The sequence below is a fragment of the Fistularia commersonii genome, chromosome 3 (assembly GCF_037954325.1).
Source record: "Fistularia commersonii isolate RoL2024-O1a breed Wild chromosome 3, RoL_Fcom_v1.0, whole genome shotgun sequence".
NCBI lineage: Eukaryota > Metazoa > Chordata > Actinopteri > Syngnathiformes > Fistulariidae > Fistularia > Fistularia commersonii.
The window spans coordinates 19,273,385-19,300,700 of record NC_141286.1 but is presented as its reverse complement, the minus strand read 5'-3'; the positions used below and the strand labels follow the sequence as shown (position 1 = coordinate 19,300,700).

General features: G+C 38.5%; 1 protein-coding gene across 3 annotated transcripts in view; it reads left to right on the top strand.

The window, feature by feature from the left end:
* lrp4 (low density lipoprotein receptor-related protein 4) overlaps positions 1-27,316 on the top strand; it is a 120,822-nt gene that overhangs the window by 63,782 nt on the left and 29,724 nt on the right. For all 3 annotated transcript variants that reach the window (XM_086143991.1, XM_086143990.1, XM_086143992.1), the window contains exons 3-12: positions 7,703-7,819; positions 14,717-14,830; positions 14,924-15,040; positions 16,137-16,265; positions 19,750-19,869; positions 20,027-20,152; positions 23,651-23,776; positions 25,262-25,396; positions 26,019-26,144; positions 26,587-26,817. In XM_086143991.1, coding sequence (XP_086000117.1) covers positions 7,703-7,819; positions 14,717-14,830; positions 14,924-15,040; positions 16,137-16,265; positions 19,750-19,869; positions 20,027-20,152; positions 23,651-23,776; positions 25,262-25,396; positions 26,019-26,144; positions 26,587-26,817 — 1,341 coding nt within the window. The remainder of the gene's footprint in view (positions 1-7,702; positions 7,820-14,716; positions 14,831-14,923; positions 15,041-16,136; positions 16,266-19,749; positions 19,870-20,026; positions 20,153-23,650; positions 23,777-25,261; positions 25,397-26,018; positions 26,145-26,586; positions 26,818-27,316) is intronic.

The window sequence follows — 27,316 nt, the reverse complement described above, 5'->3', positions numbered from 1 at the left end:
CAAACTACTGTAGAGGTGGAGGAAGAAAGCGAAAGCTCATCGTACAGCTCACTGCCAAGAAACACTCTGCTGGCAGCCCCATTCTACTTTGACAGATTGAAATATGTGCTGGCTACTGACCAGAGCTGCATAGAATCAGATAATCCACCCCTGTCATAATCAACTGGAATGAAAAAAAAGGCAGAGTACAAAAGGAGGGACTGTGACAGATGAAAGGGACAGAGGAGATTAGCTTTAGTTGGAGAGTGTTGGTGCTAGACAAGGAAAATGCTTCAGATAAAGAATCATGTTTCCATGTTAAGAGTTTTGGTTTTCATTGTCTACTTCTAAACTAGTGGTGAATTGGCTCTGACATGGCGCTTCTGTTCAACATCCTCTTATTGCTCCTAATAATTCATTATTCCATCAGATATTACGCATTTTATTAAAGTCTTTCATTCCCCCACCTCCCACCCCCCATGTTTTTCCACTTGTTTTAACATGAAGAAGAATCAATTGAAATTCAATCAGACTTGAGACTGTTGCATAGAAATGAATACCAAGGATTTGCTTCCCCGAGAGTGGAAAAAGAGAAAAAATTGAAATGGCATAAAGACTTGACAGAGGTGAAGAGAGAAATGTGTGAAATCCGACAGCAATGGGAGAAAAATGTGTGCCGTGTCAGAAGAGAATCTCTTCACATGCAGGAACATGAATAATAAAAAAAGTAAAAGGAGAGGCAGACAGCAAGTTTAATAGACTCCATTTAGACTCCATTTACAGTGTGCGTGTGCGTGTGCGTGTGCGTGTGCGTGTGCGTGTGTGTGTGTGTGTTACTGAACTCTTAGTGTAGAGGCATGCACACTAATTAATTCAATGAAGACAGGGGTTCAGTGTCTTGCTCGAAGACACTTTGGCATATACTTTTTTGGGATCCAATCAGAGACAGTCGGGTTATGGGCCTCACAGCTGGCTGGAAACTTAAAATTCCTTTGCTGAAAGGTAAATCAATTCAGTTCAGCTAGTGCCAGCTGTTTTGATATTGCACTATTCTTCCAGGGCCACCGGTAATACTTCATGGTATACGTCTCAACTGATGTCTATGATGAATTCCAATGACTAGTTAAAGGCTCAACAGCAGACATAATATTAGCTCTTTCTCTTAACTGTATCAGTGATATAGATGTTTAGATTTAGTCCTTAGTACTTCCGCCTCACAGCACAAAATGCTGTGGTTCAATTTCATCTCTGTGTTCTCCAGTTTCCTCCCACAGTCAAAAATCATGCAGCAGGTTAATTGGGAAAATTGTCCAGATGTGTAGTGAGAGAGTAAATGGTCGTCTGTCTCTATATGTGGCATTGAGATTTACTGGGGATCAGTCCATGGTGTACCCCGCCTCTTGCCTGATGGCAGCTGGGATAGGCTCCTGCAACCTTAAGTAGGATAAGCATGGGTTACTACTTGGAGATTTTTGTAATCATAAAACTTGCAGATTCTACGAGAAAATATTCTTGAATATTTGACACTAGAAGTACATGTGGGGTTGTTTAATGATTGAATACAATACATTTCCTCTGGCAGAGAACCTTAGAGCATGGCTACTGTGATTGGCTATCACAATGAAATAGCATCATGTAGACTCACTGATAATGGGGAATCAGCCATTTCTATGCAAGTTGTTTTTTTTTTTTTTATAATATTTTTTTTTCTTTTTGGAGATATAATATGACAGAGCAAAACATCATCATGCTCTTCTAGAATTCACTCAACAAGGATGGGAATATTTGGTGATCTGATGTAGTTTGACTATAGTATTGTTGAATTTGTAAGCAATGAGAATACAATGTTCATCAATCACTCTAAATTTTTACAACTATTTCATCCAAAAGATACATTTATTTCACAGTGTTCATGGCCCCCTGACATGGTATGTTGGTCCCTTCCAAGTGACACCAATCTCACCAGGAGTGTGTAAGGTCCAAGAATTTTCTTTAGTTAATCACCTATTTTTTCATTAATGTTGTGTTAGAGATTCTTTTGCTACTACTTTTAGCACTTACAAATCCTTTCATGAAAACAGACTCGACTATTAAAGGTCCTAAGCATAGACTTACAAGAATAGACTCCTATTAACTTCTGTGACATAAAGGATGTATTTGCTTAAACAAGTTAGGTAGATCTAGTATCATAGAAGTAAACCAGAGTATGTTATGGGGTACACCTCAGTTCTTGTCTCCAGAATAATTAATTGCCAACTATCTCTGGTGACTCACTTATTCTAATGATTTTTCCCTCAGTAATTGGAGTGAAACATGTTTTTAGTTACTTGCTAAACTCTTACCTCGCAGTTCTTTGGATGTGTGTATTATTCAAAGAATGCAGGGCTTTGGGTTCTGACTCACTGTTCAGGCTGGAGTGACAGGTGAGCAGACTTGTCTAGGCCTAAAAAAGAGAACCTGTATCAAAACGATTTAGACATTGTTTTTTGGTTAGACAAACAGAGCCATCTGTCCCTCGCTAGGATCCACATCTGTTTTTCAGTCAGACAGTGTCTTCTCTCCCTGTTTGTCTGTCTCATCTGCTCTTCTCTGCATTCGTTGAGCTTGTGTGATAAGCAGCCTTTAGGCAGATATATTGGTCCCATTAGAGCCACTTGATTCTACTGCTTTACAGTAAATGGAGGGCCATTAACTCTGCCGCTCAAGGCCACTTAAAGATGCACACATATATCTTCTCAGAGACATGAAGCACAAAAGCACACATATACATACGTACACACACACACACACACACATGCGCATATGCACACACATGCGCAAATCGAGCTTGCTCATCCTCCCTTCCAATTTCATCAAGTACTAGTTGAAGCCCAATATGTTTTCCAGGTATTATAGAGAAAAACCACAATCCAATCATTCATCAATCATTCATCAGGGTTTCATCTATTTCTAGGACCTACGTTTTTATTTATCAGTCGTATACTGTAATAAAAAAAACATTGACAAGTAAATAATTCAAATTTTCTCAGACTTTTCTTCTGATTCAGCGCCTTGCTTTCATCATTCCTCTGCAACAAAAATAGAAAAAGCATGGAAATCAGGCAGTCTTTAAAATGTTACAAAATTATACATTCATTTTCATTAATATTCAGAAATTGCAACATGAAACTTATCATTGGATTTTTTTGTGTAGTTAGCTTATGATCTGCACAATATGTTCAGCCAAACTAACCAAACAATAATGAAGATTACGAGAGCATTTACATGAAAGAGAATAACAAGTAATGATTATGAGAAAGGCAGCTGTGTTTGGGGTGTGTGTTTGCGTGTGTGTGTGTGTGTGTGTGTGTGTATGTGTGTGTGCATGAGAGAGAGGAGAGCAAGAGAGAGGATATGTGTGAATGAGCTGTGGAATTTAAGGGGGAAATGTGACGTTGAAATAAGAAAAGCCTTTGAGTATGAGTCATGTTAGTATTTGTGTGAAAGAATATGAATGAGGATCCATGTGAACACACAGCATCCATCCGGAGTTGCATAATTTAATTGTATCATAGAGAACTGCTTTGAAATTAATCTAGTATGAACATTCTATTCATAATGATTCTGGTTTTAAACAGAGGGCTAAGGATTTTAAAAGTACAATAATCACAAGACAACTGGCCACATTAACTGGGTGGCTAGATAGCACCAATCCATGAAGCTCAGTCTGTTTTCATGCTTTTTGATGTTGGAAGATTGGAATGCTGTGGATGAAAACTGAGAAAATTGCAGATTTATGTAGCGACTTGTGTTTTCCTTCGTGACACTACTGTCCATGCAACCACTGTGTGTGGATCACATGTTTTATGTTGTGATGTTTTAAGCAAAACATACAGTGCTTGTGTCTGCAACAACTTGCACAATTATATTCAAGAGTAGGATTTCACAATTGCCGGTTGAACGTCCTCCGGGGGGTTACAAGACATAGACTGGGTTTAATCAGATGTGTTCCACAAATTAAATAGGTTTTTAGATCATGATAAAGCTGTCTTTTAAACCTAATTTATTACTGAGGGTTAACTTAAAGGCTCAGTGTACAGTAAATTTAAATGCGAATGTATCCAGACATGTGTGACATTAGCTACAACAACCCCAGAGGGCCTGGTGCATACCAAGACTCCAGTACATTTTATTTTGCAGACCCATAGTCTAATATGTTTTGAAACTCCTATTGTGGAATATTCTTTGACATGTCTGTGAAGGTTCTCATATTCTATAACATTACAAAGTAAATAGAGACCTGCCAGGACCAAATGAATCAAGCTTTGTATCATCAGTATTTCTCAGATGTACTGTAACTTCTGTGATGCAGGGCTCGTCTGGTTGTCACACTAAAAATAACTGGAGGAGCTCCAGTTATTTTTAGTGTGACAACTGCCCAAAAGGGATGAAGAAGTAAAAAAAAAAGCAAAGTACATCATACAAGGATTCCTAGAGTGCAACAATCAGCGTACAAAAGAGAAATTAAAGATACAAGTGCCCTTCGTGAGCATGTTAAGAAATGCATGTCTCAGCCTCAGAGGAATGCAGCAGTAGCATGCAGAGGGACGCCGAATGAAGCAGAATCTGTCTGATAAGAGGGATCAAAGCGCCCAGAGACCTAATCAACCTTTCTACCATGGTCCCTGCTGATCCACCTGATAGCAGGAACAGCGCCTCTGCACTGTGTACATGTGATAGTGTGTGGAAGAGACAAAATTAATTGCATACTTTCTCATAACTCACTGTGTGTCCACATCTTTCGGGACCACATGCTTATCAAGTTACTTCCTCTTCACTATATTTAAGTAGGTTTTGAGATACAGTATTTTTTTGCCCCTATCCTTTTACCTAAGATGATAATTTTGTTGATGCATCTGAACTGAAAACAAGCTGCTTCAACTTGCAAAGCAGTTGTCTCAGCATCATTCAGATGTCTGGGTCTCTTCTACACAATCCGTTTCACTTCTAGATTGGTCAGAATTCTTGCTTCTCTTCCCATTTGGTTCTAGCTTAATTTACAGTGGCAGCACATTTTCTAACCAGTTCTATTTCATTAATGCTGAGCTTTAGTCAGTTAAGCCATAAATAAAAAATTATGATAATTTGTATCAATTTATACAAAATAATAATGTCTGCTTTTTAATTGGGGTGAGCTGTTGAAAGCACTGATGGCTGTCAGTGCTTCAACACGGTATTTTACTTGTAAGATAGTATTACTGGCTTCAAATTAACATTATAAAGTGGCCTTAATTATACTCATGATTGAATATATTTTAGTGTCCAATCTGAGTCTACAGCTGTCTTGATGAACTCAGGAGCAAAAAATGAAAAGTGAAATGCTTGATCTGACTTTTTTTTAGGTGACATTATCTGGCCTGTTGTATTAAATTTTGGTGAAATTTGTGAGGGCACTAGAGGAATTAAGATGTAATAGCAATAATTTGATTTAACTGAACCTGGCAACTGTATTAGTTTAAATGAATTTGATTCTGTTGTGGCATCCTTGGGTATTCATAACTGCAATTGAATTGAGTCCGGATTCAGATAAAGCTACAAGCAACACAATCCTTTAATGATGTGCAAAATGATGTAATTGAACATTTAAAATTTTATTTTTTTTTTTAAACCAATGATAAATATGCTTTTATTTGTTGACTTCTGCATTCTTAAAAATCCCAAGCTTGTTGTGCAAAGGTCTACATCTGCGTAAAATCAGAATAACTTATTCTCAAGCACTTCCAGGTAAATAAAACTTTTGTAAAAATTGAACTAGAACCTATCATTTTCAGAAATCTACTTTCTCAAAAAACACATCTAATTTTTGAAGGCAAACTTCAATCTCATGCGCTGCAAAAAGATATTTACATTTTTCTATATAACCTTCATGCCATTGCCCTCTGGATATCATGTTTTTTTCCTCCTTTTCATTTTATTTTTCAGAATTTTTTGGAGCCCGACTAAAGCCGTTGAATGTTTTATAATATTTTGGACCCGAGTCAAGGACTTTCTCTATTCCCCTTAAGTGAAAAATAAAAGGATTAAATCGCTTCAGACCTTAAATGTCTCGAACATTTTGATGCACTGAATGGAAATGAACCAAAACGAGTGGATGTTTGGAAGGAGAGAGGCAAAAATGGCATGACTAAAGTTATTGTTTTGCAGCAAACCGTTCCAAACCGCCAGTCTGGTCATGTAATTTGGACAGGAAGAGGGTTCATCAGGAGGTGAAGGGGAATAGAACGGGTGATTGGCCGAGTGAGTTCTTTGATCACGTCTCCCTTGCTTTTTGTTTCTTTGTGAATAATGTAATATCCATGCAAGGCAATGTGGGTCAGTGGGGCTCTGCTTCACCCTGGAGACCAGTGCCACACCCTAACTTAATTCTCTCACTGAGCCCTAACTCGTCTGCCTGTCTGCCTCGGTGGTTAACTCGCGCCATGGCTTCATGTATTTTTCATCAAGTCTGTGTAACCCAGTCAATATTTCATATCTGGTATTGACAGGCGAGTCCACTGGAAAGGCTCTCTCCTTCTCCACCCGTCTCTTCCACTTGCCTCCTCCCTCCATCCCTCCCTGGCATTTAATTAAATTAGCTCTGTCTGTGGATGACAAAGGGCCAGTCATTCAGGCTCTGCCCAGATAGCGAGTGGCTGCACTTAGAGCGGATATGAAGTTAAGCAGGAATGTACGGCGCAGACTTTGGGCTGTGTGGCGCTTTCTGGGTTATACATTAAGAAGGTTTGACAGAGGGTCGGGGTACCTGGGTCTGATCTGGCTATAAGGAGAATAAAGTGTGTCGACTTGAGGGATAATTTTCACTGAATACAAATCCCCTCTGGCACACTAATCGACATTTACCACTGTTTGGTAGAACGTTTTGGAGAAAGTTGCAACTCAGTAAAATATAGTTTCACATCTGATATAAAACAACTTTAGGACATTTGTGAAGATCCCCCTACTTTTGTTGAACTCCTTTGTCATATAATAGATCCCTCATGATACAACTAGTGTTATAATCAAAAACAAAACCCACATGACGGACTTCAATTAAAGGCTCAGTCTGATGCAAACACAAACACATTGATGAAAAAAAAAAAATCATTTGTTAGTGTTTCAGAAAGGTAGGATTCTCTAGAAATCTTGCGTGAAATGTAGGATTTTACATTAAAGAACAGGTACTAATGTTTCACACTACACTAGTGTTGAAATATATTTGTACGTATTACTAATTACAAAATGCTACATACCCCAGTAACCCGATCTTTCGCAATAAATGGAGAATTTTTTTTTAGGAATTTTGCAAGCTTTTGCAAGATGTTCAATTCAACAATTTATGCTGAATGTGCATCTTCTTTTGTTGTTTACAGTCAGTATGATCATTCTTATTGTGCATCTATGCTGCATCTTATGCTGTGAACACATCGCTCACTGGTAGAGCGCATCTTTCACATGTATGAGGTCCGTGTGTTCAATTCCTGGCATCTACACTGTATGTCGCTTTGGAAAAAAGCATCTGCCAAATGACTGTATTCTGCAACTGTAAATCTACAAGTGCACTATTATACTAAACATCTGTAGTATCTTTATTCAATAAAATAGGCCAGAAGAACAACAAAATGTGAACCCTAGTCCCTCCTCTTTTCAGTGTCTCAGTTGGTTTACTTGCTTGTTCACATCGGGTTATCCAACACTTTTTTTGCAGTGCTTCCCACCTGCTCTCCATTGGACTTCCACTGTGACAACGGCAAATGCATCCGTCGCTCCTGGGTGTGTGACGGAGACAACGACTGTGAGGACGACTCTGATGAACAGGACTGCCGTGAGTGCCCTTTTTCTCCTGCTTGGCCTCACCCATTTGTCAACACAAACAAACAGTCAGCGGTTGTGGCACCGACATGTGCTTTGAAACACTCTGGTGACTCAGTCAGACTCAGAGCGAATGTTATTAAAGTAGACAGATAACTTGAGGGCGGCAATGTGCACTGTTCACTGTGGTGCTGTAAGAATTCTTGTGGCCAACCTCATGAATACAAAGAAAATCCAAGACTTTGGTGTCAGAAATGTTTTCAGTGCCTAATCAGAAATGACTGAAACTTGACTTCGTACTTTGTCTTCCATGAGTCGCTTAGAGTTGTTTTAATTCATCATTACCTTGAAGGAATAACATCTATATGAGTTTAGAGTTAGGATTAAGTTAAGATTTGGAGGTCAGAGGGCAGAGGAGATATATCTTTGAGGCTAATGCAGTTAGTGACCTACTGTTTGCTCAGACTCCTAAATCATCTTAACAATGTCCTTGCGCTGTCTTTTTGAATATTCTTCCCAGCTCAAAGTATTTCTTACTTTACTTAATTAATTTAAACAATAATTTATGTTTGCATTTATTGTAAATACAAATATGCAGAAAACCTGATTTTTATATTTTTTTCTGTTGATGATTTAAGAAAGACCTTTTCATTGTCACATTTAGTTATAATACATATAGCACTAAATCAGTAAAATTTGACCTCTGCATTTAACCCATCATGGATGAACCATGAGCAGAAGGCAGCTAATGAGCAGCTTGGGGGTTCAGTGTCTTGCTCAACAACACTAGGAAGAGCATGGGAATTGAACCAGAAATGCTGGGGTTACGGGACAACTGTTCTAACCCCCTCAGCCATGCCACCACCTTTCTTGCTAATATTTGTCTTTGCTTTTTTTTTTTTTTTTTTTCCTGTTTCCACGAGATTGCCACTAGATTTTAATGGGTTTGTTATAATTTTCCTTCAATTCTGAAATGAGAGAGATGAGATGAGATGAGAACAACTTTATTTATCCCGAAGGAAAATGTTGTGCCAGAGTTTCAAGTAAAAAACATAACAGTAATAGATAATAGTAGAAAGGAGGAAGAATAAGAAATACAATGAAATATGAAGGTCATAACAGTATAACAGTGTTTAAACAATAAGCCACCCAAAGCAAACAATGACTTAGATGAACAAGCAAATTAAAAGTAAACTTTTCAACACATAATTAGCAATGTCATGACCATTTATCATGATCCACTCCTAATGTGCATCATGGCAATGGGAATGTACTCAGATATCTGAGTGTTTTGTTTCATTATCCTGTCTGTGATTTGGATCCTCTTAGCATATCATTAATTTTTAGCCTTGAATCACTTGCCCCTTGTGTATCCAGTTGTGTCTGGTCAGATGAAGGCCTTGATCAATATTGTAGTGTAGATAACCCCATAGAGCCAACTCATGATTGAACTTCATATGTTGTGACCTTGAAGTTCTTGCTTTTATCAGTACATATAATTCTCCTGTTTAGTATGATGAAGATCTTGACACTATTAATCTTTTATGCAAGCCTTCCCAATTTTATGTAAGCCTTCCCAATGAACAGAGGTGCGCTCTGTGTTCCCTAGATTTGTTTAGCTGCTCTAGGTATGAGACTGATGTACGTTTGTGTTTTTTGCCATATCTCCATGTTGTGGAATTTGTTGGCTTAAATTGGGGGGAAGCCGACCTACATTTCCCCTTCAGACTCCGCCGTGCACTTTACCTCAAGTGAAAGAATATGGAGAAACAGAAATGGAAGGGGACAGCAGTTTGGTGTCAACCGGTTATAGGATTTTGTTACTTTTTTTTTTTTTTACTCCAACACTGCTGTCTAGGAAATTAAACATGCCAATCAGTCATAGTAATCTGCATACAAATATTGTGAAGACAGTAATGTGACCTTGGGTGGAACACTGCAATCCTGAAATTATCAAGGCATCATTCGATGGGGCTCAGTGGGGACAGCAAAAATATAAATATATCAGGTCAGAGCTTACCTGACATTTAGTTTAGAATATCTAAAATCTCATTCATTGGGAAAGCCACATGTATAAAATATAATCCCCTTTTGATCTAATCATCTAGTGATCATGAACAATAACGGAACTAGTAATAACAATGTTCAAAACAAATCCCTCAACCTCAATTGCAAATGAAATGTCATAAGCAAGTTTAATGTTAACTAAGGCTATATTGGGCTAGCTATATTTCTAGCCCAACTATATACTTAAATCATATAAAACTCCTTGCTCCTTGCTAACCTAGGTTAGGTTTCGACTTTTAGAAATTTTGGGGGCATTTGATGAATATGCTGACTATGCACATTGTAATAAGGAATTATTGAGAATGGGCCTATGCAATTGCATTGCTTTCCAAGCTTTACTGACACATTTCATGAAATGCCAATGCTAGTTTGTCTCAAATAAGACCATTTAAGTCAGTGTCAATAGCTGGATTCTTATGATGAGTGCAAACTTTGCAACACCATGATTAAAAGGTTCTTGTACTTAGCTTGTGTAATTCTATATCCATTGGGTACTTTTTTTGCTTTTAAACAATATCCCTCAATTGTCCTTCATCTTCTTCCCCTTGGAGACCCACATTCTATGTCAGCAGACACTAAATCACATCTTGATGGTGGGTGAGGCAGGTGGGTGGGGGTCTGCTGTGAGTCATCTATGAATTTTTTATCTTCTTGCAGAGTAAATTTCACTCCCTCGACTTACCCCCCAAACTATTTATTATTTCATGCTGCTGCTGTTTTTCTTCCTCTTTTCCTCCAGCCACTTTTACCTCCCTCCCTGTGATGCTTTGGGCTTCTTAAAATTTATTTTTATTTTTACAGTGTACTGCCAGGCCAGGATAAAATTCTCCATGCTCAGCTGAACTGGAACAGATGCCAAATTTATTGACAGACAGAGAGTGAAATGTGTCCTGGTCTGGACATTTGTGTTTGAACATGAGATTGAGGGTACAGAAAAAAAAAAATCACAAAATAGCATAATGCTAGGAACACATGCAGGAAGCCAGATAATGGTTCGCAGTGCCCTTTGCTGTTTGGCAGCTTGGTGAATGATAAATGTCTGGAGGGTTTTTTGACCTTCGACCTTTCCTTGTGTACCTCACTGATGGGTGTCGAGAAAGACAGGGGGAGAGAATCAATTATTCTTTAACAGTTTGAATAATAGATTAAGTCCACTTGTCGATTGTGCAGGTTGAATTAAATTTTCGTTTGGACCTGATTCTTTGGTCTCTTGCCCTTTTGGGAGGGGGTTGTTTCTTATGCTAAGGGGAAGGTCAACTGTCGGTTAGCCGCCGATATGACCACACAACCAATTTACCATGTGTGTCCTAGTAACTAAAGTACAAACAAAGGCAAGTTATGGATGCATTAAAGTGATTTAAGTAAATGCTTTTTAAAGAGCTTGTTAGACAAAAATTGACAAGTCTAGCATATTTTCTTACCCTGATGTAGATGGAGGTGAAAGAAGGCGTCTACATCAAAATCTCTTAATTCATGCTAACAATAGCACATCAAAAGATGATAAATCACTTCAACCAGGAAAGCAAAATATTCCAATTCAATAATCAGTGACATCTAAATGTGACTTCAAGAGTATTCCACTTTGTGTCATTTATTTTCCTACAAATTATTGGACAAAAATAATCCCATCCCTAAATAGACATAAAGAGATAAACAAGCTCTTGTCCGTTTTTGAGTTCTAGTGTTTCCATTGATGACACACAACAGATCAGGCAGCTCATTGTTGCTGTCAGTGCCTCACAAACTCGAGGAGGATCATTTTCCTTCGTAGAGTATAACCACAACATATATTTCTCTATTCACTCAAAGACAGAGAATGTCACATTCTTTCTCCAACACTTCCCTCACTACAAAGAAGTTTCTGTATTAACTGAAGATTCAGTAATATATGGGTTGCCTTGAATGCCATGACATTTTTCTGATAACCCCCCCTTTTTTCAATTTGGAAACAATTAATGCACCACAAACAAGCCTGTCTAATCTATATTGTTTCATGCTACTGTGGACATCTCCCAAATCGAAATCCTATTATAAGAGCATTTAAAATATATCCTTTGTGGGTGTACAGTCATAAGCAGATCTCAAAAAACAAAATAAAATGTTTGTAATATTAAACAAGAATACTAGATGTATACTGTGTCATCTTAAGCAATAAGAATACTTCCTTTGAGTTTTCAGAGGGTTTCAGATTACACAGACAAACTCACAAACACAATCTACCTTGAAGCCCCAAAACATTATTCTGCAACCTCCATTCTGTTGACATCCCTCTGTGTCTGTCTCTTTATCTCTCTAGTTTGTCTCAGCTGCCACAGCACACAGCAGTAATAAATTATGGATTACCACCTGTCTGAGACCGTTCATCATTGGTTCTCCTTGATGAACCCATATATTTTGCCCCAGGCTAACTGGGAGTTGCCATTGGTGTTGGGAAATAACAGTTGAATGCTGTGTTTTTTAAAACAATCAACTCAGTCCTTTTAATAACTGTAGGTGTTATTGATTAATTTTTAAAATTGGGTGGAGGAGTTTCCTGGGCATCAGTGCAAACAGCCAATGTCAAGGTGCATAAAGTTAACTTTTTCCTTACTACATCATCATGGTTGTAGGCATGAATGACAAATGTGTCTCAAATCTTCAGTCTCAAGGTTAACTGTCTGCTGAAACATCATCAACTTATTTACAACAGGGAGGGTTTATGAGGAAGACATAAATCAGGCTGTTAAAACTGAGGTTTGGTTGGTTAAACAGGGAGTTTGTTTTTAAAGCGAGAGGTAACTTTAGTGGCTTTAGTATTTATACTGCAGGAACATATATTTTATTCCACAAATTGGAAATGAGAACGCAGTACACAGATTTTTCAAGCTCTTCAAATATAAGAAATATAATTGTTAGTACACTGCTGGAAGAATGTCTTCCTTTGGTTATTTCTCTTTGCAACATTTCAGTGTTCATATATCCTGGGGATGATTTCTTATATCCTTAAATGCAATTCATCAAAGGATATGAAACTTTGTTGTGACCAAATCAAATACTACAGCAGAATACAGGATAATAAATATGGAATGAACTGCAGTACAAATACATACAAAAACATACAGAGCTCATGTTATGGGGCTTTAACAAATGAACTAACGGAAGTAAAATACTCTGTTTGAATGCATTCAGTTTCCTCTCATCCATAACACTCCTTAGTGCATGGGCCTCTGTGTGTGTGCGCGCATGTGTGTGTGTGTGTGTGTGTGTGTGTGTGTGTGTGTCTGTGTCTGTGTGTAAAAACCACAATATTTTTTTTTCCAGGCTGTTCCCTCCAATGTGTTTTGGATTTTACATACTTAAAAAGGAGGAGAGGAGGAAGGTGTGTTCCGAAGCAGAGAGGGAAGTGGATAGGGACTCAGAGTAGGGACTTTGAATATCAATGGGACTATGACAGGAAAAGGTAGAGAGTTGGTCAACATGATGCAGAAAAGGAAGTTGTATTGGATATACTTTGTGTCCAGGAGACCAGGTGGAAAAGTAGTAAAGCTAAAGTTTAGGACCAGGTTTTAAGTTTTACTTTATGCAGTCGTCCCCGCAGGTGGGATGTGGGTTTGAGGAGAAGGAGAAGTTCTGGAAAGAGCTAGATGAAGTGATGCAGAATATCCCGAGAGATGAGAGAGTAGTAATTGGTGCAGACTTCAATTGGCATGTTGGTGCAGGAAATAGAGAGGATGAAGAAGTGATGGGCAGATTTGGTTTCAAGGATAGGAACACAGAGGCACAGATGGTGGTAGACTTTGCAAAAAGTATGGAAATGGCTGGAGTGAACACTTTTTTCCTGAAAAGACAGGAACACAGGGTAATTGATAAGAGCAGAGGTAGGAGCACGCAGGTCGACTACATCTTGTATAGACGAGGTAACCTGAAAGAGATCAGTAACTGCAAAGTAGCTGCAGTTGAGAACGTAGGCAGGCAGCAAATGGTGATTGGTGGTTTGTAGGATGACTCTGGTGACAAGGAAGATTAAGAGGACAAAGGCAGAGCAGAAGACAAAGTGGTGGAAGCTGAAAAAGGAGTGTTGTATGGTTTTCAGGGAGGAATTGACAAAGGCTCTGGGTGGTCAGGAAGAGCTTCCAGATGATTGGACAACTACCGCTAGTGCTATCAGAGAGACCGGTAGGAGAGTACTTGGTGTATCATCTGAAAGGAAAGTAGACAAGGAGACTTGGTGGTGGAATACAGAAGTGCAGGAGTATATACAGAGAAAGTGGTTAGCAAAGAAGAAGAGGGACACTAAGAGGACTGAAGAGAACAGACAGGAGTGAAGGGAGATACAGCGTAAGGTAAAGATAGAGGTAGCAAAGGGAAAACAAAGGGCGTAAAATGACTTGTGTTCTCGGTTGGACAATAAGGGGGGAGAGAATGATCTATAGAGGTTCGCGAAACAGAGATAAGGATGGAAAGGATGTACAAAGGGACCGGGTGATTAAGGATGGAGAAGGAAAGGTATTGACAGATGATGCAAGTGTTTTCACTCCGAGGTTTTTTTTCTTGTTCATTTAATTTTTTTTTCCTTTTACATGTCATTAACTTAGTTGAGTGTCAATGACTGTTCTGAGATCGAGCAGCAAGATGAAACTTTGAGCTGTGGTCTGCAGATTTAAAAGAGGTCAGCCTGTATCTCCGATGTTGATATAAATGGCCACCCTCTTTCTCATGTGTTATTGCAGCTGTAGATACAGTGTCAGCAGACCTCATACTCAGCTATTTCAGATGAAATTCTTCCATAGTTTTAGCTATTATCTTCTGTTGGTTACTAAATATTTTTCCTCTGAAATGTATCTTCTTGACTTTCTTTGTTTAGCTCCCAGAGAGTGTGAGGAGGATGAGTTTCATTGCCAAAATGGCTACTGTATCCGCAGCCTGTGGCATTGCGATGGAGACAATGACTGCGGGGACAACAGTGATGAGCAGTGTGGTGCGTAGACAAATACACACCACACACAAAACGAAGCGTGCAAGCACATGTTGACACAGAGTGTGGTATACATTTTGATTTCTGTTGTTCTAGACATGCGTAAATGTTCGGACAAGGAGTTTCGCTGCACAGATGGGAGCTGCATCGCTGAGCACTGGTACTGTGACGGAGACACAGACTGTAAGGATGGATCTGATGAAGAGAATTGCCGTAAGTGTGTGTATGTTCGTGTGTGTGTGTTGTTATCAACTCTTTAGAATATCGGTATATTTCAGTATTTTACCACATTGCAACTGCTTAATTTCCTAAAGGGGGGTAATAATGACTTTATATTTCAAAATCTAATGAAGCTGACCAGATAATACATCATATACTTTATTGAAATAATTTTAAAAAGATTTAGAAGATCACAGATTATTTGTATTTTTTATACTTTGCCATATTTTTGCCAAGTGTTTCAGGCAAAATCAAGTAAACTCTGTGAAATTTCTACGTGCTGTAAGATAACAGCAGATTTAAAAGGTCATGTTTCTCTAACCCAAGTTAACTTAGTGATCAGGGTGATCTACTTTTTTCGGAATTCTAATTTTTCTTCAGAATGGGGTTATTGGTAAACGAAGCAAGGAAAATAAACAATTCTTTTACTATTTTTAAAAAGGAAGGAAGAATTATTTTGCCGTTCAGCTAGTTGTTGTACAGTACTTACCAAGTAAACTGTGACACATGCCATATTTTGGTATTATCAATGAGCATTTTCCACATTGTATTTCAGCATTGTAAGTTAGCCCAACAGTAAGGGGGAAAAAAATAACTGGTTGCTGGTGAGCAAATGAAAAACCTTGTTTCTGAATCAAGGTCCAGTAATCAGAAGATCTGAATTGTTTTTTGCAATAGGAATCCATTTTCTGTTGCCATGTGATCTATCTGTACATAATGTACTGTATCTATAAATATCACATTACAAAATCACATTACAGCAGATAATTTGTAAAATTCAGCTGGACAAAACTCTGTTATCAGCCCAGATGCTCTGATCAAAAAATAGGACAGAAAAGGGGAGAATCCTATCACTGCACATTAGTGCTGATCAAAGCATTCACAGTTTACTGCAGAGCATGTAAACATGTTCAGTGTCCTAAAATAACTGCTCCTCTCCTTCATTTGATCCAGAGTTTCTGACAGACTCAGCACAAGAGGGCTGTAGCTTCAAAGTGCTTCAGATAGTCAACTGCGGCAGTGTCTTCAAGCATCCATTTAACATGTCAAATTGTTAAATGGGGCACACATGTCTGCTTTTTATGTGTAGCTTCAGATGTGATGACAGCCACTTGCAGCGTGGAGGAGTTTCAGTGTGCGTACGGCCGCTGCATCCTGGACATCTACCACTGCGATGGGGATGACGACTGTGGTGACTGGTCAGATGAGTCGGACTGCTGTAAGAACAATCACACTTTCAAAATCATTAATGCCCTATTTTGGCATCACGTGTTGGTCAAATTCAAGCCTTTACGGAAGTAATTTACTTTTCTTGGACATTGGCTTCTTTGTAGAACTCCCTATTGTTAAATTTAAAGACTGTGTCTTTTCTCTCTGTGCTCAAACACGGACAAAATCGATACTTAACACCACTGGCCAAAGCCTCTCAAATTTGTTTTTAAAAGTTAACAAGGATAGAAAGTCTGAATCTATTACAGTGACTAATTCAGCCAATTTTGCCAGTGTACATAAAGGTCAAATTCACGCGCACACACACATATGAACAGATGAACACACACTTTGGTATCCACATGCAACTTTCACATCTCTCATTAAACAGCAAGAAGAGGATGCTCCTCTGGGTGATTATTCGATGTTATCTCTTCAATGCTGTTAGATGAGCTTTAAAAAGTTGCGTCTCGCCCTCTGGCAGACATCTTCTTGCCCCTTACAGCTACACCTCCCGCTCAGAGGATCCCATCAGTTTCATTGCACATCTGTCGCACGCCCACATTAAAATGACAAGTTATCATGCTGTGCTACTCATTTCCCGACTCGAAGCAAAGTTTGTAAGGAAGAGCAGAAAGCCCAAATTTTTTTTCAACGCTCATACGGCTTAAATCCCTCCCAAATTTTTCTGAAAGTGATCTGTCCTCCGAAAACACTTGCCGATTCAATAATCATTAGTTTTTTTTTGCATGATTGTTCGTTTACATGGGTATCAAGTACAATATGTCAGGATTGTTTGCTAAATGCCTCCCATTCCAGGCTGATATTTGTTGTTTTTTTCTTAACAACTTTATAAAATCCATACTTTAGTCAGCCAATGTTTTCTGACAAATCTCGATTACTTATAGTACTATAAGAAACGTTTTGCAGATATTGGGTTTTATGTTGTTTTTGTTTTTTTTGTAATAGTAAGCTTTAAAGATGGGTAAGATGGGCGCCGCATCCAGTCACGCTTAGTCCACAGATACACACACACACACACACACACACACACACACACAGACAGTGAAGCCATGGCCCAGATTAGCACTGTGAGTGTCATGTTTCAGTCACCTCACTCCAAAGTCACAGCCAGTTCTCGACTTGTCCCAACCTCTCTGCTCCAATTTCATAAATGCGCTCTTCATTTGCTCATCATCTATAATCTCCTAACATACCTCTCTCTCTCTCTCTGACTCACACACGTTTAACACTGCCTCCTTCTTTGATGTAGTCATCTGTAGTGCGATAAGCTCAGCTTCAAGGTTCTGCACCATCGTTTGATCAGTAACAAGGTCACATGTATCAACTGAGCTGCTTTTTTTTTTTTTTACTTCTTCGGGATTTATTAATTGCTGCAAAGCTTCTCAAGAGCTGGTTTGAAAATAGATTTTAAATTGACAAAAAAATAGAATAATAGCGTATCAGAATCTCAGAACGAGCTCATGAAACGCCTTTGGCTCGAGTCTGGTCATAATCCCACCAGAGTCCTAAAATAGTACAGATATCTGGAAATATTCAAACACATTTTCACAAATAATTGTGAAACTGTGAGGGCGGCGTGGCACAGGAGGTAAAGCAATTGTCTTTGGAACTGAACATTCCTGGTTTGATTCTTGGCTCGTCTTAATGTGTCTTAAGTGTTGTTGAGCAAGACACTGAACCCCTAACTGCTCCCCTGTCGCTGATGGACGGTATCCTACTGCTCATGGTACATCCATGATGGGTTAATGGCAGAGAGCAAATTTCCCCACAAGGATTAATAAAGGATAAATTATTATCATCAATTGAATCGTTGCTCTTGTTGTCAAAAATAGCAGAAGAGAATAAAATACAGTCCAGTTTCCATCTTGCTGAAAACAGCTGCACCCCTCATTCTTCCTCAAGTCAATTTCAGTCCTTGCTCTTTAAATATAATTTATTGTAGAAAAATTGAAACATTTTGGTTTTTGATGTCTGTAGTTTGAAGCATTTTAAGAAAAGTGTGAGGAATGTCTTGGTCTTGTGAAACACACAATCCGTGGACACACACACACACACACATAAACGGCATTCCTAAGAGGCATAAGATGGCCTATCCTCAGACAGCATTCCTTGGCATCAAATCTCCAGACACATGAAGGGTGCTTTGTTGGACAAAAAGTGTCTCTCTTCCTCTCTTGTAAACACGTGCACATACACACACACACACACACACACACACACACACACACACACACACACACACACACACACACACACTTACACTCTTACTCACTTGTCTTGTTTCCACTAGTTAAAACTGATACTTTTCTGGCTACTTAGACGAATAGATGAAAGAAAATGGGTTGGTATGTTTGTGTGCATGAAGAGAAACGAGAAGTAAGGAGTAAGTCACATGTGTTTGTGTGTGTGTGTGTGTGTGTGTGTGTGTGTGTGTGTGTGTGTGTGTGTGTGTGTGTGTGTGTGTGTGTGTGTGTGTGTGTGTGTGTGTGTGCATGCATGCTTGTGTTTTGTATGTTGGTGTGTGTGGACATCCCATGCTGATTCTTGTTGCCTATAAGTCTCTGTGCCTCTCAGTGGGAGAGCCACCTGCTGTTTTGATCATCCCAATCCTCCCTGGCTTGGCTGATAAGCTTGCACGGGGATGCTCCAAACCTTTACCACATCTCCTTTTCTTTACCTTTCTTCCCTTGCATTCCCCTGTTTGTTGTTTTTCTTATCTTGGTCTAATTCCTTGCTGGGAGCTGACTCCGGCTCTTAGGCATAAACGTCAAAGGATCCCACACACACACACACACACACACACACACACAAACACAGACACACTCAGGATTTTAAAGATGCTTATATGTGATTCAGCTTTAATCTGTCAGTGCACCTCCATCTTCATCCACTGCCAGTTTGGGCTTCATTTTCATCTGATTAAAAGTAATTTAGCTGGGATTTTTAGTCAGACCTGATAATGTAATGCTGAAAACCAAGTCAAGCATCTAGTGGATGGTTCAGCAACAGTAACAAATCTTTTTTTATTCATTCTGGCTATGTGGTTCTTTCATAATTACACTGGCCTAAACTGTGAGTATGGCACCTCTTAAGATCTGCATATTTTTAGAAGATCTGATCAGTTTTAAATTTATACATACTTTCTCGTCTGGTGAACCTTTGATGAAAACGGATTCTATTTTCAGCTTGTGACATATTTTTTATGTTTTTTTTTTTATTTTTCTGGGAAAATTTAATAAATCTTATATATGACTTTTCGTATTCATAGCAAACATTACATGTATGTATTTTTCATTTGTCAAGAATTTTAATATATACTGATAGTTGACTGATTTCCGGCAGAAGTCAAATTGTGGAATGTCAAGTGCTGTTATATATTTCATCACCCTCTAATTATTTTTAAGGTACAGCTCTGATGTCAACGTGGTTGTTGATAGTCTTAATGTCGTTTTGTGTGTGTTCTTGTGTAGCGTCACACCAGCCTTGCAGATCTGTAGAGTTCATGTGCAGCAGTGGGATGTGTATAAACGCAGGCTGGAGATGTGATGGCGAGTTTGACTGTGATGATCAGTCCGACGAGAAGAATTGCAGTGAGTAGACACTTTCAACAGTTAAGAGAAGAAAAAAGATATTACAGTATTGCTTTTCTTCCTTTATCTAATGTTGTGGTCACAGTATTATAACTCATGTCAATGATTTTACCCGCTCTGTGTTAAAAGTATCTCATGCACAGCATATGTCCCACAGCCGCGTCCATGTGCACAGCTGATCAGTTTCGTTGTGGAACTGGACGCTGTGTCCGATTGTCATGGAGATGCGATGGTGAGGATGACTGTTCAGACCGCAGTGATGAAGAAGGCTGTGAGAAAACCGGTAAGACATCCTTTGTACGCTTCAATCGTAGTTGTGACATCTGCTAAGCCCTTTGCTCCCTAGTTATCTCATCGTAGTCAAGAAACAATCCTGCTCTGAAATATTGGACAAATCTATCTGGCAAAGTTACATATTAATCGAAAGACTCAAAGGACAAGTATACAAAAACAATCCCATATATTATTAGGAAAATGAACAAAGTTGAAAATTATGTCTCTTTTTTCCCCTACGTTGCCCTTTCATATCATGAACAAGGGTAGCAGATCAGTTTATCTTGTGTTGAACATCAGATAGCTGCATAGCCTGAAGTGACGCAGCTACTGAATTTTACAGGGCTCTTAATGTTATGTTGCAGGGCTTTACAATTTTGGTGAACTTTCTGCTCATTTTTGTCCAAACAAACTGTTGCCTATGAATCTTTTCAAACCTGCTCTTCCCCAGAAGACAAATAGACAGCACCACTGTTGAGTCATAAACCACATGTTTTAACTAAGGAGAAAAACAGAGCCAGAGAAGCATTGATGCATCTGCCTGGTATAGAAATGACATGTTTTCAAGATCAGTTTTTTTAAAAAGGTACTTCTGTCATTATACAGCTCCTCTCCTGCTTTAATAGAGACAAAAAAAAAAATCTTTAAAGGTAGACATTTGGTTTTTAACATTCTTAAAATTGTATCTTTACATTCTTGTTCTCAGAACGGAGGTCCCAAAGCTTCTACATACCAATATTTAAACTAAACCCAGTCCTGCTCAAAGCCACAAGTCTTAAATATTAAGATTTCTGGTTAAAAAGTGAAAGTAACTCCTTCCATGAAGAATATAAATACAGCCTCCCTGTGTCAAACTCTGCATCTTCCTGCACAATGAAAATGGAAAAATAGATAGGACAAAGCTAAAAAATGTATTTCTTTATTCATTCTGCATTTTTTTAAATTTAATGACTAAAGGCATTGGTAATGAAATGATCAACAACAGTAACAAACAATAATAATGATGGTGTTATGGCCATGGCCGATCAGTGTCACCTCACAGCAAGTGAGTTTCTGGACTCCGGTGGTCAAATGAGGCCTTTCTGAGTTTGCATTTTCCCCTGATATTATTGTTATTAGTAGAAATAGTAGTAGTAGTATCAAAATGCAGCCTCGGGGCAGCACGGGCCAATGTCTCCTTGAGCCGGTCCCAGGGCTTAATAAATGCAGAGGGCTGCTTCAGGAAGGGCATTCGGCATAAAACTTTTGCCAAAACCAAACATTTGAATCAAACCTAATAATTTCATACAGGATCAGTGGAGACCCAGGTTAACAACAACCACCACTGCTACTGATGACTCACAGGATACCAATAGAAACTGAGCAACTGTAGGTCAAAGAAAGCGAGGAAGGCATGTTCGGAAGCAGAGAGAGAAGAGGAAAGGAAAGAGTCTAGGACTGAGAGTAGAACTTTGAATATTGGGACTATGACAGGAAAAGGTAGAGAGTTGGTCAGCATGATGCAGATAAGGAAGGTGGATACACTGTGTGTCCAGGAGACCAGGTGGAAAGGTAGTAAGGCTAGAAGCTTAGGAGCAAGCTTTAAGTTGTACTATCATGGTACTGACAGGAAGAGAAATGGAGAAGGAGTTATCTTGATGGAGGACTTTGTTAGGAATTTTCTTGAGGTGAAAAGAATGTCAGATAGGCTTATGAGTCTGAAACTAGAAATTGAAGGTGTGATACTCAGTGTTATTAGTTGCGATGCCCCCTGAGTTTGAGGAGAAGGAGAAGCAGAGGTTCTGGAATGAACTAGCTGAAGTGATGCAAAATATCCCCAGAGATGTGAGAGCCAAGACTTCAATAGGCATGTTGGTGCAGGAAATACAGGATAGGAACACAGAGGAACAGGTGGTGGTAGACTTTGCAAAAACAATGGATATGGCTGTAGTGAAAACTTTTTTCCAGAAAAGACAGGAACATAGGGTAACTTATAAGAGCGAAGGTAGGAGCCCGCAGGTAGACTACATCTTTTATAGATGGGGTAACCTGAAAGAGATCAGTGACTGCAAAGTAGTTGTAGGTGAGAGCATTGCCAGACAGCATAGGGTGGTGGTTTGTAGGATGACTGGTGACAAGGAAGATCAAGAAGTCAAAGGCAGAGCAGAAGATAAAGTGGTGGAAGCTGAAAAAAGAGTGTTGTATGGTTTTCCTGGAGGAGTTGAGAAAGGCCTTTGGTGGTCAGAAAGAGCTTCCAGATGATTGGACAACTACAGCTAGTGCTATCAGAGAGACAGGTAGGAGAATACTTGGTGTACCATCTGGAAGGAAAGTAGATAAGGAGACTTGGTGAGAATAGGGTTAGATGGAGAAGGTTTATTCGCTGTGGTGACCCTTGAGGGGAAAAGACGAAAGGAAGAAGTAGTAATTGTTGTATTAAACCAAATTTATATTAAATTGTCTGCTCACCTAAGAATTACTTGAAAACAATGGAAAATGATCACCATTGTTGGTTATTTTTGTTACTCTACACCTAGTAAGCATTGAGCATACAAAAGTGTATAAGTAGTAAAAACTATAAAGTCTATAAACATGAAATTTTATATTTTTTTAATGTTCTCTACAGTTCTTTCAATTTTTCAAAATTATAAATAAAATCAATCGCACAGATAATATTTTTTGAAAACTTTGGGCAAAAGTTATGTGACATGGCTCAAAAGAATCCAGAAATGTTTTCGCTTTCTTTGGAACTAAGTGTGAGTTTCAGTCATTTTCTGTTTCATCTTCATTTATGGCATATTAAAGCAGCAATTTCTGGTAAAGGGTAGCCACGAACCATAGAAGAATGAGGGGTTGTGGTTCCTCAAAAGGTAACTTTACTTTTCTATTTTAGCATACCAAACCAAAATTACTGCTGATGTCTGATAGCCAATATTTTCGCTCAGTTAGTAATGTTAGAGAAGAGAGCGTTAAAAGAAATGAGGACATGCCGTAAGACCACAGGAAATGGATGTCATAGCACCGCTTGTACAGTATATATATAAAAATTGACTTGACAAATCTACTTAATCTACTTAACACATCTAAGTATTTGAATTGCCAAAGGCCATTTAAAAAAATCCTCATGAACGTTTGTTCCTTACTTGACACATTTGTCATAAAAATCTTAATTTCATACAAAGGCACATATTTAACATAGGATTTCTGCTCTGTAAACCTATTTTCAAATTAATGGAGTCATGGAGAACATAATGCCTTTAGCTAAAATACAACCATCTCAAATTCTCCCTGTCTGAAGAGAATTGGATTGTGAAGATAACATTGAATTGACTGTTGTGTTTGGTGTTTGTTGTTCTTCTCAACTTTATGATTTCTTAACGGGGCAATCCAATCTAATTACTAGAAACTAACCTTTTCCAAAAATGACCCAAGTAGTTATGACTGCAGTAATTTGAAATTTGTTATGGTCTTGCCACTCAACATTAAACTAAAAAGTGTGTTGTTTTTTTTTTTTTTGTTTTGGTCACAGAAACCCCCCCTTGTGCCCCAGACCAGTTTCAATGTGGTAATGGACGCTGCATTGGTCAGAGGAAGGTTTGTAATGAGGTTCAAGACTGCGGAGATGGCACCGATGAACTACCTCACCATGACTGCCGTGAGTTTTGCCGCAGCTTTATTGCAGTCGTTTAACCTTTTTTTTTACGTTATTTTCTTTGTAATATGTACTTTATTACATTTCAACTACATTTCAAATGTAGAGCTGTCTTTAAAAAAAATGATCATGACAACTCATGAAAACACTGGTTTATTTGGGACTGGTTGCAGTATAAAATCTATTTATCATGTCGAAAAGTAAAGATATTTTTGCTTTAAGAATATTATACACAAGTAGCATTGCTAAAGTGCTTCCTGCATTCTACAGTTTTATAAATGAAATTTTTTTATCTCCTGAGTAGCTTGAATTTGTAAATTATAATTGTAATCCTGCCTGAGCATATGATGAGCATAGTTTGTTTCAACATTCTATGAGGAGATAGTATAATAAGAATGTAAAATTAATGATAAGTGGCTCTGCATTTGCGTGAGTGTAATTAACGATAAGTCTAGTAGATAGCACCTTTCTGCTCTGGGTCACTTAGCAAAATGATAGGGACCTTCACTTTGGTGACAGGTGTGAACAGATGGTTTGTTGGAAATTTATTATGAACTCTTGCATATGACGTATTTTGTGACCCCTTTCAATCCATCAAAGATCCAATCACAAAATGACCTTTAGACTCGAGTACTAGAAACCTTATATGACATGACAACAGGGAGCCGGCCAAAAGTTTGCTGCCATTAACTGTGTAGAAATCCATCCTGTTTTTGAATATCAGTAAGTAGACTGATACTTGGTCAAGTTGATTTGTTACTTGGTAATAAACATCAAGGCATCATCTAAAATATGTGAGTATGAATATCTTTAACTCCCCTCGAGACTGAAGCAATAAGGAAGAAAGAAAATATCAGAAAAAATAAGACTTCCATATTAGATATTAATTATGCTTATTGTTTATTAAGATGTGTAAAATGAAATGTCAAACCATGATATAGTCGGGTTTCCATTCAAATTTCTCCAGATATCTTATTTCCCTACCTTTTCTGAAGGAGCTATTTCCCCACCATCATATTTTCACCTAGACAATATTTATGCTCAAACTGAAAATGCAAAGGAAAATAAGTTGCTCGAAACCCCAAGATTGTCCATAGCTGTTTGGTTCTTTGCAGTAATAAGTAACGTCAGACTGAGAAAAGTTGGTGAAAATTGAAATTTTCAATTAGTATTGAAAACATATTGGAAAGCAATGCGTGAAATCACAGAAAGCATGTTTAATTAATATCAATTCATCACTCAGCCCTGCATGACACCTGGTGCTGTCGATCTGGATTACATTCAGTAGACTTCAGTAGACAACTGGATTCATGACTAGCTCTGCACTGAGCCGACAAACATCACCATTGTCAGAACTTGTTTTTTTTTTTTGTTTAACAAGTTTTAATTTGTTTAACAGATACTCAGTTTAGTCAGTTTAGAGCGTCGTTTATACTGAATCAGCATGTCGTTTTTGACATTCCTGCTCTGTTTCCTTGTGGTGTGCAGGTCCACGGTCTAGTGAGGGCAACTGTAACCAGAATAACGGAGGCTGCTCCCAGAAGTGTCAGATGGTCAGAGGATTGGTCCAGTGCACCTGTCACACTGGATACCGACTGATGGATGATGGCAAAGCCTGCCAGGGTAACTTGTGTGTGTGTGTGTCTGTGTGTCTGTGTTATTCTCTGACGTCAGATTCCGTAATGCATCCGGCCTCAGATTGTGTAACACAATATTTATGACAGAGTTTAATGATTGATCAGATGTTTTACTTGTCTGGTTTATTGCTCATCAAATCTACTATTTAAAATATTACATTTGGAAACACACAATGACAGCTGTGCAGAAAAATCAGCACACTTAAGCCAGCCAAAATGACATTTAGATTACTTTGAGATTAAATTAAAGACCAGTACTAAAACATTAAATGTTATGGAGGTTATAATAAATATGTATAACATAATTATGTATAAATGCATATTAAATAAAATCAATATGCTAGTACTTGAATTATGGCTAGACTCTGAAATGCACAGCATATTTCCTCCAGGTTTGCAATGGAGAAAATGTTCTACCTGAACTTTTTCATTGAGTTTCTAGTGGCATTTAGCTGAAGATGTATACATTTTAAAATGTAATCAATTTTACTTGGTATGTTTTTCCCCACCTTGTAGTAGATTGCACTGTCTTAAATTTGCTGTCAATACTGTTAGAGTGTGATACGACTTAGCCACTGTCTCCACCTCCTTTTTGTGGTCTGTTCCAGATGTGGATGAGTGTGCAGAGGAAGGCTACTGCAGCCAAGGTTGTACCAACATGGAGGGGGGCTTTCAGTGCTGGTGTGTTCAGGGCTATGAGCTACGGCCCGACAAACGCAGCTGCAAGGCTTTGGGTAAAAACCTCAGTGCTTTGGTTCAACTTTGACATGTGCCTGCCAAGACTTGCTGGGATTTGACCTCTAATAGTTGCATGGTTGCATGTTCTTTATACTCCTTTCGGTAGTAACTGTTGCCATTCCCCTGAGCTGAGCTCAAATTGAAGGTCTGTACTAGATTTAGATATGCAGCAAGGGTGGAGTGCTGGTGCAGCAGCCCATCAATCTGCTGAACAGCAAAGTTTAACCCAAGTCAGGACTGTCTGTCAGGCAGCTGTCAGAACCCACACCCTGTGCCTTAAGTCAGAAAGATGCTTTCAGTCGTGAATAGTGTTTGTCATCCCCTGAGAAAAACATTTTTGTGTTTTGACTTTTTTAATGTGCAATTTTCACTTGGCTGCTTGCTTTTTTCCCACTTTTTGTTATTCAGTACTGCCTCTCTGTTTTCTTTGTCATACAGGTCCAGAGCCAGTGTTGTTATTTGCCAACCGAATTGACATCCGCCAGGTATTACCACACCGCTCTGAGTACACTCTGTTGCTCAACAACCTGGAAAATGCCATAGCACTAGACTTCCACCACAGCAGAGAACTGGTTTTCTGGTCAGATGTGACGCTGGATCGCATCATGAAGGCCAACCTCAATGGCTCAAATGTTGAAGAGGTGGTTTCCACTGGCCTGGAGAGTCCAGGTGGGTTAAGTATACATTTTATTCAACTTTACTGATATTTGTCCAGCTTTATTCCAATTTGATAAACTTCAGCCATCACAATGTCCGATCGTATTTAACACAACTTTAGCTTTCTGTTCAATTTCAGAACATTTAGTTAGCCATAAGTGATATTTGAAGCCTAAATAAATAAATAAATGCATCAAAATAATGCCTGACTTAAATTTATTAATCCAACGCTTGCTTTGAACTGAGTTTTCTTTGAAAGACTTATACTGGACCATCTCTGTTAACTGGCAGACGGAACAACTATCCTCGAGAATTGCCATTAAAGACATGTGGATGTCTCTGTTGTGGTTTCAGTTATTATGCTCCTTTAAAAAATGCTGTACAAAGCAAAAACTGTTGATATGCCTCATTAGATGTATAATCAAAAGTTTATTTTACTTGCAATAAGAAACATCTCTTTGATGGCAGTCTCAATAGAATTTTTGACTGCAAATCCGTTCCCTTGGTTTCT